Raw genomic sequence first — 12257 nt, 5'->3', positions numbered from 1 at the left:
AGCTGCGTCAGAAATTATTTGATAGGTGTAAGAATTTGGATTTGATGTGGGTAAGCGATGCTGAGAGACTCAAAGGGATTTTTGATTATAAAGTATTTGCACTTGCTGACTATTTGGAGAAAGCATGGGATAGGCGAAGAAAAGTAACATATATGTAAACATATCCATTCTGGTTTTTTGATTTAATAATTTTGTAATATAATCCTGTAAGGGATGGGTCTTCGGACATGACACAAAAATAACATTCATTCATTCATTCATTCATTCATTCATTCATTCATTCATTCATTCATTCATTCATTCATTCATTCATTCATTCATTCATTCATTCATTCATATATATTTTTTTTAATTATTATTTATATATATATATATGTATATACATATATATATATATATATATATATATATATATATATATATATATATATATATATATATATATATATATATATATATATATATATATACATACATGTGTGTGTGTGTGTGTGTATAATTATGTATATGCAAAAGACGTCTAAACGTCAGGGTCTAAACATCTAAATATATATTTATCCTTTTTCCGTCTTGAATACTCCTCTTGAACTTAAACAGAGAACAGGATCCTAATTTTACATCAATGACCGAATGAATTTTCAGCAGATTTAAGTTGGTTTTAGTTATTTAAGAACTTTAAGATTTGTCAGCAGCAAAGTTGGCTTACTTGATTAAGACGCGGCCTGCGGATTCACGTTGGAGCCTAATGGACACTGAGGTACTGTTTTAACAAAGGGGCAAAAAAAAAAAAAAAAGCAAAACTTTAATCACGGTTTCTTCGAGGTCAGTATCCAGCAACGGGATTTAACGGAGGTACTCGCTTGCAGGCTGAACCGGTCACCTTTAAGATGAATTAAACAGATCTTCTGGCGTCAGTCACCTTCAGCATAAACACTGTGGCCTGTTTAACCTGGTTCTTAACCAACCAATCCCCCACCCCACCCCACCCCAGCCCCATCTCCTCCATATAATTCACAAATCGGTGCAGGCAGGGCAGCAGCCTGTCAGTCCGCAGCAGCTTCTGCAGCAGTGCGCCGCTGCTCTGGCCTGCAGCGCTGACAGCTGGCCGCGGGGATCAACACCCCTCTGCGCGCTGCTGCTTCTGGCTGCAAGTTGCACTGCAGGTTCTCGCTGCACTGGTAGGCCACCGTACACATACATTATACTGCTGCTTCGGCCAAGCGCATCTTTAACTTAGCAATATTAGGATCTAGGCCAATGAGAAATATTACTAACCAACTTTGTTGGTATTAAAGCAAGGCCACTTATAACTCGCAGCCCATAAAAATTACAGCATCCCTCTGCATCCAAGGTAAGTGTTGCCTTTGCATTCCTTAATTAGAGAATTTCGCCAAAGCTTAACTCAGTACATTTCCACGTCCCGCCACAAGGCTATTATACACAATTAGCAGCAATTAGTCCAATGATGCTGCTAATTGTGCAGAATAATGAGGAGATATTAAAGTGGTGGTGTAGGAGGCCACCGAGCCTTATACTGAGGTCACGTGCAAGTAGGAATTGTTTAGTGCATGATCTAATTTTTAATCCACACACACACACACACACACACACACACACACACACACACACACACACACGCACACACACACACACACACACACACACACACACACACACACACACACACACACACACATGTATACGGGTTAATAACGACATAAGTGGGCCAAGTCCTTGTTCTTGCTGCCCTAACGACCGTCAAAACTTTTTCCCTTCTTCTTTTTCTACTCACTACTCCTCTGTTCTGTGCTGAAATAGGCTGGAGGGGGGAGAAGGTGAAAAGTGGGTGACAAAACAACAAAATTGGACTTTACGTGGCTGCACCTTCCCACACGTGACGTCAAACACTGATGGCTCCAGGAGCTGTTCACATCTCACATGTGAATAACAGTGATTTACTGTGAAATGCAATCGTTTGTTTAATCGTCATCATTCAGATCAATTAAAGGAGACGGACTTGTAGCCGTTTCAAAAACACCCTGACGTCCTAATGTAAAATAATAATAATCTTTAAAATATTTAAAAAAGCTACTTTGGTTCATGTCACAAAAAAAACATCTGAGTAAACGTTCACACGTGACGACATATCATGCAACCTTAACCGTGTCGCTCCAACGAGCGACATCGTCTCAGCGGTGGGAATAACACACGCTGTTTATCAGTGAAGAGCGCCCCCTGGTGGATGAGCGGCTCTCTGCAACTGCCCGCGCTCCTGGAGCCGCCGCTCAGAAAGCCGCCTCACTCATACTGTGTGTTATTCCGCCATCTAGTGGACAGGTGGCTCCTCACCGACCAAAAACCCGTGAAGCCTCACATTCACCAAGACATTCATGAAACGAAAAGGAGAGGAGTTTCAGGTACACCCTGCCATTATCAAACTAAAGTTCACCTATGAATAACCTTTTTAAAAGTTCTGTGCTACATGTACCTGACCCGCTGTCAACTGAGCTCATCCTGTAGACCGGAAAATAATTAATAAAACAATACACACATAAATAGCCTATACATTCAGGGAAGTATCAAGTTAAAGCACATGTCCTGTCGTTATCTAGTCCAGTTACACTTATAAGCTCTTGTCAGAGTTGCAATATTTAGAGAAATAAAATGACAAATAAATTACACACGCTAGATATAAACACATGGGTGTGTCTGTTACATTTGCATGTTACTTTTTTTCAAAATTTATTTGGCTATTATTTTTAGTATTTCATGTGCAGATTATTATAACGCAAGAAGACTGGAAACTTCCTATTCAATTTTTGCCCCCTCCTCTTCGCTATTGGTGAATATTTTCTTTTTTTTGTCTTCTATTCATCCAATGCCTGTTATATGTTATATATTTACACTAATGTTACATTGCTGCTTAGTTATTTTTGATAGGACATTGTTTTAATGCATAGTCACTATTGATATTTTGTTTATACAGATTACAATTGTATTTTCTAATAAGAGACATATGCTCCATACAGCCATCCATCTTTTTGTTTTGCTGACTACAACTTTTTCTGCTACAAAATTTCGATTTTAAAAGTTTGTTCATATATATTCATATTTGTGACTTGTTTGGATGGAGTTTTTTTCTGTGCAGTTTTGCTACTTATTTAGATGTGATGTTTCTCTATACACTAGGCAAAAATAACATTTAACCTCTAAGATTTGGTCATTCTGTCCACTTTATTTGACATGAAGAAAAATGAAAAATCTGTGTCTACATGTCTACACTTATTTTCTGTCTGCTATCATCAACTTTGCTTCCCTCTCAGAATAAAATGTTGGACTCACTTCTATGATGCCACACATATAGTTAATTGTATTTGAAAATATTGTTTTTTGCACACAAAAATAAAAGAACCTTTAAAACTAACATGCATTAATACTTCTGACCACATGGGGGCACATAACTCTGCTGTGTTGACAAAAGAGTACCGATTGATGAGTAAGGATGAACCAGCTTGTCTTGTAATACCATTCTGTTCCACCAGAGGGGCACTTCCTTGTGTCCCACCTCATGGGCTGTCACATCGGCTATTTTTGAAACCATATGCTACATACTGGACCTACAATATAACACGCAGTATGTACTGCATACTAATCTGTCAGTCGCTAGTACATAGTGTGGTGTGCCACCATAAAAACAGCTGTGCGATGGCACAAAAGGAAGTCAGTTATGTGACAACTCTGATCAGCTCTCGCTGTAGTGGTGAATTGCATTGTGGGATATACAGTAGTATGTGAGGTAGACTGATCAGCAACATGCACCCTGCAGGGTACTATTGTGCATTAGTTGTTATACTGCATGCACTGCATTTTGGAAAAGTCCCTTTTCTAGTAATCTAGAATTTTCTTGTGATATGTTGCCCCCTTATGGTCTGGTTTGTTATTGCTACATAGAGTGACTTTAAAAACACAACTGACAGAAAGCAATACTGAAACAGTTAATTTAGGCGACTTATTAGATACAAAAATGGCTGGATTTTATGAATAAAGTCAACTGGTAATTTTCAAATAGCAGATAAATAATCAGCAGTTGCAGATGGATACAAACTTGTAAATGACTTCTCTGCCAGTGTGAGTAATCTTAACTGGAAGAGACCATAAAATTACTTCTTTTTTTTCATAATTTGATTGTTGCCAGGTTGGCGTTTTTTCATCTAAAGATTTAAACTATTCAAGTGAATCAATAAAACAAAAAGAAGAGCAAGTGTAAATCTTGAAGAGTTGTTTTGGTAAAATTTTCAGTTTTTAATAATTATCAATCAAGAAATTCAATTTTCTGTTGGTCCTAACATTGATTGTATTTGTTGCTTTTTGTTTCCTCTCTCTGCTCTGGTCTGGTCTGTACATTTTAAGTCCATTTACTGATTTCTTTTTTCAAAGAAAATGTGCATTTTCTCTTTTCAGTAACTGCAGAAGTGAAAAAAAAAGTTTTTATTTCATCAGAAAAAAAGAGGGGCAAATATTTTTATCAATGAGTTTGGACAAAAAAAGACTGACTGCAAAAGTCTGTAGTATTTATTTAAATGATACAAATACTTATCATTGGAAGGAGTTGAAGCATGTTTCTCCTGCTCTCCTGAAACATATTTCCTTACATTTTCTGTACAATACAACACAGAAATGTGACCTGACACCTCTAAACATTTATTAACCAAAAAAGAAACCATACAGAGGAAAATACTGAGTAGAGAAACCAGTTTGGCAGTTTGCACAACATTTAATAAAACCATATTTCAAAATAACACTTTACCATCTATTTGCAGTTCTACAAAATGAAACATGTCATAAATGATGAAGAGCACAAAAAATGTTTGTTAATCTTTCTGTCCATTAATATTTGATCATTTTATTTGTTTTAACAGACATTATTTGCACAAACTTACAACTTCTCCTGTGGCCTAGTTTATGTGGACCTTATAACTTTCCTAAAAGGGGCCTCCGAGCCGGCCAGTGAGTAAAACTATAGGATGGGCAGGCCAATACAAGCCCATCCTTTTCAGACAATTCTTCTGACCAACTTAAAAAACCAATGGCAACCTCTAAAAGCCTGTCTTTGTCACCCCTTAAACCCCCAAGATGCTCTAAAACACCATTGTGCAGTTAAACCTCATAAATTTGTCGCAGGGACTGATTAAACATCACGGGAATTGAAACACTAAAGATTTTGTCTCGGTCCCTTTTAGTTGAGGTACAATGGTGCATTCACAGGGAGACACCCAGACAAAAAGAGTGTTTAAGGGGAGATGCTGCGAGCTGAGGGGCTCAGTCAGTCCCCTCCATATGTGAAACAAGGTGGCCCCAGTGAGGAGGACAAAGGGCCAGGTGACAGGGACGATGGGCTGCAGGGTCACAGGACGAGCAAACAACATTATAGGGGGCGTGGAAGCAGAGGACCCCCCGAGTTACTGACATGATTTTAAACACTGAGGCATATTTTTCATGTAAGGAGATTCCAACAAAGATGGACATGCTTTCCTGAGAAGGGACTACAATTAAAGAAAGATTCAAGCATTAAAAAACCTCCACAAATGGAACAATAAGGGAAATTAAAGTTCCTGAATATGAATTATATAACAGTATTCTGTAACTACTCCTTTTTATTCTAAGATTTAAAAGGAGAAAAGATTGAAAATGTTCATTGAAGTGAGTTGATCATCTCCCTTGAATTGCTGTTATCAACGACACAAATTACATCCTATGCACGCAGGCACACACGGAAACTAAGCAACATTTCCATATAGTGCTAATAGTTGCATTTAGCCCACTTTCCTCAGAATAACAAAAGTTCCCTGAATAAGAAGACCAACACTAACGGGGGCTTTGAGAGAGGGGCTCCAATGTTTACTGTCTATTCATATGCATAACCAATTCCAGTACTTTCAGAGCTGATGTTTGCTCAGCTTTTGGGTGCATAATGTTGTTGTTTTTGCTGTCTTACATGATAAAAGCCTTTTAGGGCTCATAATCTAAAATAAATTCAGATATATAGCATTTTAGGACAGCTTATTCCAATTTGAAATAAGATTTTATTGGCACAAATTTAACAAATTATGGGGAAACTCTTAATAGAAAAACTTAAGAAAACATCTTTCGACATAAAACTGTTTTTTTTTTGTTCATAAAAATGCTTCATCCAGCAGCAGAGGAGGAGATTTAAATGGCTTAAAGAAATAACATAAATAAATGATATGAAGTTACAAGCAACAGTTGGTTAGCATAGAAAAGAAGCAAATGGAACTGTAAAAGTATACTTCAACATTGACAGATTTTATTCATATTTTTTCACACAAATTCAACTGGGAAACATCTTCACAGAAAGTCCTCTTTGAAAAGAAAAATAATCGTTTTTCTTCAGGTTTATGCCAAGACTGGCGTTGTTGCTACTACTATGACCCATCAACAAGTTATTTACACAAATATTATTAAAAAAAAACTTGAAAAGAAATAGAAATGTCCCAACCAACTGGATAATAAAAACATAAGGCTGCACCAGTAAGCCATTTGAGAGAAAACCTTCATCAACATTTTAAAAATAGACACCACGCATCAAGTAGTCAAAATAAAATGTGCAAAATATATTTTCGTTCTAAAAATCTAAACGTTTAAGTAGCTTAAAAATTGCAAAACATTTAGAAAACATTTGATGCCATTCTAAATGAGTTTGTGCCATGACAAGAGGCATTCATTTGAAAGCACTAAAGGGGACTGAGTCGCTCCAAAAGTCCCTCCAGGCCAGTCTGGAGGCCGCAGCGGCTGGAAAGTGCTGGTGGTACCTGGGAGGCAGAGCGAGAGCGGAGGGATGCTGGAGAGGGGGGTATATGGGGAAGTGTACCGCCTGAGAGGATGAGGAGGAGGAAGAAGGACAACCAGCTTTTTCCGTAAGCAAGCAGGTGTGAAAAGGCTTCCCCTCGCGGACCAGGATGGGAACCACGACCCTGCGCAGCAGCGGGGGCTGCGGTATGTCCACGTCCTGCAGCGCGCCGTCCGCGCGGCCTCGCTTCATCTTGTAGCGGTGGTTCTGGAACCAGATCTTCACCTGGGTCGGGGTGAGGCTGAGGAGCCGGGCCAGCTGCTCCCTCTCCGGCCCGGACAGGTAGCGCTGCTGGCGGAAGCGCCTCTCCAGCTCCAGGGTCTGAGCCTTGGAGAACAAAACGCGGCGCTTCTTGCTCTTCTTGGTCCTCCCGGATTCCGAGTCCAGCGAGGAGTCATCCGGCTTGGTTGAATCGGGAGAAGCTTCAAAATTGCCCTCATCAGACGCTGCATAAAGAAAGGGAGATGCAGAATATGACTGGAATGTTGCTGAAAATGATGACGCGCTCATTACCTTTATATATAATTTACTGTTATACTTGAATATGATGTCACATTTCTCTGTAGTGTGTTTTAGCTTTAGCCTAATCAGGCACTTACATATGCAAGGACTTCGGTCGCAGTCGTTCCAGGAGGTGTAGGCTGGGCTGGAGGAGCAGGTGGAGTACGCCGGAGAGGACCGCGGCGCCGTCTCCATATCCTGCTCAGGCAGGTCCAGGATACTCCTGACTGAAAAACTGAACCTGGTCGGTGCAGCCATGGTGTCCTGGGATGCAATCCGGTTTACTTTGGAAATCAGCTGATCCAAAATGAGGAAGAAAAATGGGACGGAAACACGCCAGATCCACTTTACGCACCGTTCAAACAGCAGTGTGTGCGCAAAGCTCACTGTTTACACACAAACCCCTCTCCATGAGCCGCAAACACCAGGGCTGCGCGCTTATAAAGCCTCCTCCTCCTCAGTATAGTACCTGAATAGCTCGAGTGCTGTCACCCAATGATGGCTAGGTGTGGACTTGGGGTGGAAGAAAAAAAACGACAATGAGCGAAGGAAACACTCGTCATCATTACAGATGCGTCCCGTATCGTCAAACTGGGAAACAGATAATGGTAATTGTTGGAGCTGAATCACGTCTTGGGTGGCAACTCACAACAGAGCCTGCCTCATCATCAACCCCCACGACCCCCCTCCCCTTCTCCTCCTCCTGCCCCCTCCTCTCGTCCAAACAACGCGTCCAATATTTGCAGACAAAGTGAGCAATTAGCGTGATGCCCGCGAGTTGGTTTAACTAATACGCAACTAATGTGCGTTACAAGCGGGAGAAACGTCCCCCCAGATTCCCTTTCTTCTTGCCATATTAGGATAATGCTTTTGTTTTCTTGCCCCCCCTACCGAATATAAGCCAGTTTTTATTGCTGAAATTCCCTTTATTTTGACGATCAATTTACACACACACACACACACACACACACACACACACACACACACACACACACACACACACACACACACACACACACACACACACACACACACACACACACACACACACACACACACACACACACACACACTTTTGCTTATTTCAATGTGTGTTTTGGCTGATTTCACTATATGATTTGTTTAATTTTGTGTCAGATATAACACAACCGCTTAAAAAAATTGAGAAATATTGTAGCATGTTGGGGTAGTTGTGTGTAATTTCCCAGGATGCTCAGACAGTGGCTTTGTTTATTTTAAGATGAGAAGGCTATTGGAAAAAAAAGTATCCTTTACTGTTCTATACTATTTTTCTTTGCAGTTTCTGTGTAGGCTATGTTGATGCAGAATGACGCCACATGCACGGTTAATGTCCCTGCTACTTTAACGCAGAAACAACCAATAGTTACTTGCCAACAATTGAGTGTATTGGGAATATTAATCCCCTAAAAATGTCCCTGCGTAGTTATTGAAGTTATTACATGACCTATATTTAGTAATAAGCACATTCATGAGAAAATCCAACAAAAATGGAAATAAGTCAGCTCTGTTGTGGACGGATGGAGGGTCGAGTAAAAACAGGCGAGCAGGAAAGTCAGGCAGTTCAGAAATGACGTAAAGACAGTTCATAAAAAGAGACAATTTTGTGTTTAAGATGGCACACCGTTTTGTTTTACTGTGATTCATTTTAATGCAATTCTAGGCGACCCCTGCATTTAACAGAAACATGAATACACAAATATGTGGACGAAACAAGCTAAAGATTTAAAAACGTTATTGATTCTACTTTTCCTTCCCCACAAACCAGATGTGCAATGGGCTTTTCAATAACAGTAACAGCATTATTTGTTTCTTTACCCGGGTGTAAATTAATTGGGAAAAAAGTAACTTGCTCTACTTAAACATTCAATCGCCGGTTTTGTGACAGTGACGGATCACTCCTGGTAAGATTTTATTAAAATATTGAATTAGCGACGATTCATCATTCTGCCAGCACGCACCGCAAACAACGCGTCTTTAATTGCATTATTTGGGGTCATTTTTCTCTCTTGACGTTATACCTGAAATGCTTTGTTTTAAATGAGGGTGGCATATGTTTTTAAAACAGCTCCTATAAAAGGCCCTCAGTTCCCCCAAAAACACATTAAAATGCATTTAACGCAGAGACGTGAGTCTAGCCGTATTTGTAGGGTGTTTCTTTCTCCTCTTTATCTAGTATTTGATATCAATATCGACCCTCATCCACTTGAGCGAGGTGCGTGAGGGCCGAGCAGCGCAGAGAGGAGCTCTGTCGTCCTGGGTGGTCGGACGAGGAGGGGGGGACACACACAAATACATGCCAACCACAGACGGAACAAAGGAGGGAAATGTAGCCCCGCGTCCGAGACCCGTTGGAAGCATTTGTTCCAGTCAAGATTTTGCATTTGTTCAGTGCCGCAATAATGCCTGATTGACGCCCTGGCACAATGTCCTTTAAGTTTGCGGGATAAATCCGAGCTTGTTCTGTGTTGTCATGGTTTTGAAAGGAGCTGAATGGGATCGAGGATCCTATCTGCTGCTCTGCGTCTCCTGCCTCCAAAGTTTATGGCCCAGGGCGATATTACATGTGATTCAGCACCAATTAAATTCCTTTCAGATTTCACAGTTCAGCAAAGTCGGTGACCTGTATTATTGTCCCCCATCCCAAATCTCAGCCTTCTCCCGTCTTACCAGTATTGATCATATCCACACACACCCGTTACTCGTAAATTCAACTATATAAATAGTTCAGAATCAGCGTGAAAGGCTCTCGGATGACTGAACCGTCATGTGTACACACCTCTTGGTTGACAAACACGGGGATTACAGTACTGCAGGTTAGCTGAAGTGTTTGGTTTACCGAGGGCACTCGATTGGAGAGCGAAAACACGCAAAAGCAAAGAAAAGTCACGTCCAAAGAGCGGGAATTTCTCTTCCCACAATGAGCCAGCAGCCCCTTAATCTATTTAACACTGCGGTCTTCAGCCAGAGTGGGCCCTCTGCAGCTCCCAAGAGCTCTCCACGACCAAATATTTACTCTGTTGTTCAGCTCTCCATTCCCAATCCCTCCTCAGTCAAATGGAGATTTTTCTTCCCGGCATGGTGCACGGTAGCGCTGACGTCAGCAGCTGAGCTGACAACTTTCTGCATTTCACACGTGAGCCTCTTACAGTTTGTCAACGAAGAAAATGAATAGTCAGTTGCAGGATTTCCAGCCAGCAGAGCAGCTTCAGTTACTGAAGATAAACTGAAAAAAAGACCAGCAAACAAGCGGTGAAGGTCTGATAAAGCATCTCCAGGGAGGAACATCTGACTTTGGTGACACCCATGAGCTGCAGGCCTAACTGTAAAGGACTTCCATGCAAGTATTAAAAACATTAAAGTTATATTTATGATGTAGCACTGTGGCCAAATACTCAGAGCCCCTGGAAATGGAGATGCTTCCTAAAGTTTTGTGGAAGCTCTTGAGTTAAAGCTGAAAGTTTGATCACATTTCCTAATTATCATAGTAGCATGTATCTGTTTTTTAGTCTCTTCATCAAAGTAATAATGTTAGAGGCAAAACTATTTAATTGCTTGATTATTGTCCTTTTTAACAATCGGAGCTTCAGGAGCCTGAGATAATATGTACAGAAATAAGACTGCACCGTGTTTAACAGAATAAGTAAAATTCAGTATTTAGGGTGACCTCCCTCATAAGCACATTTAACTCTTTGTAAAGAAACTCTTCCATACAGATGTTTGTGATTAGTTATTATTCCATTCTGTTTAGATTTGAAATAGGGAAGTTTGCGCATTTTCTGTATCTGAAACAGACATAAATATGTACTTATTCAATTTTGATAATCATACGGTTCAAATAAGTCTGTATGCACAATACTGTATATTATTTATCATGTTCTTTATATTTGTCATTTTTTTACCAAGTCACAATCTAAAATGGAATGTTTTCCTCTCAAGAGTATTTATCTTCTTTTGACTGAATCAAAAACGTTTCAATATGTCCTTTAATTTGTATTTTCTGCTCTATGCATGCAGCCTGGGCTGAGGTACATGTTCAGCTAAAAATAAACCCTTCAAGTGGCAGTTTTGTTCACTGACATGGGGGATGACTCTTTTATACCTTCCGAAAGGGCTAATGTGCAACCAGACCTGCAAATCACGTGGAAAAAGGTCTGAGTCACAGATCAGTTCACTAACCTGAACCCCTCACAAGAGCTTTTATTGGTAATTTTGAAGCCCAGAATTGACACAGTTGTAAAATCTAATATAAAATCAATAACGATAACATTTCAAAAGATGTAGAAATAACTTTCTGACATTATATATATGCAAAATAAACATTTAGAATCAATTCATGTTGTTTTTAAATCCTTTAATGCCAGAATGGTTCCTGAAGGCAACCTATAAAGAGTTTGTCCAAATGCAGTTCTCAGAAATGTCTAATAATTGATTCTTCAATTTTACTAATTCCATTCTTTATAATTTGGTCATTGTATTTATGATAGTGCTTCTTAAAGAAGTGCTGTATGGTTACATTTTTCAGACAGCACTTCGAGGTGAGACCGGGGGACTTTGGTAGCTCAAGAGATGGATTAGAAAAAGACAAATCTGCAACACTCAGAAGCAGCAGCAGCTCTAGCAGCCTGCCGTAGGCCGCTGCTACTGTAACTCACTCACACCGGACCCCTGTGGGACTGTTATGACATCTGCTGAGGTCTACCGGTCCCAGTCTGAACCGCACATGGCAGCTCAAGTGAGACCACAACAACCAACGGAGGAGATAAGTCCCTCAGATCTTTATCTGAGTCCAGTCGCCGTGTTTATCCACCACCAAACCGCCCACAATGACCCCTGTGTTGCTCCTCGGAGTCTTAGTGGGGCATCACGC

At 40.3% G+C, this 12257-nt stretch overlaps 1 protein-coding gene across 1 annotated transcript; it reads right to left on the bottom strand.

Moving 5' to 3' along the window:
• Positions 1–6739: 6739 nt before the first annotated feature.
• nkx2.9 (NK2 transcription factor related, locus 9 (Drosophila)) lies at positions 6740–7644 on the bottom strand. The gene is made up of 2 exons (XM_061743453.1): positions 7468–7644; positions 6740–7314 (listed from the first exon to the last, which is right to left on the bottom strand). The coding sequence occupies exons 1-2, from the start codon at positions 7625–7627 to the stop codon at positions 6740–6742; spliced, it is 735 nt and encodes a 244-aa protein (XP_061599437.1). The 5' UTR covers positions 7628–7644.
• Between the last annotated feature and the right edge of the window lie 4613 nt (positions 7645–12257).

This window comes from Cololabis saira, chromosome 16 (assembly GCF_033807715.1).
Source record: "Cololabis saira isolate AMF1-May2022 chromosome 16, fColSai1.1, whole genome shotgun sequence".
Taxonomy (NCBI): Eukaryota; Metazoa; Chordata; class Actinopteri; order Beloniformes; family Belonidae; genus Cololabis; species Cololabis saira.
Note: the sequence above shows the minus strand (reverse complement) of the source record. Positions and strands in the feature narration are given on the sequence as shown.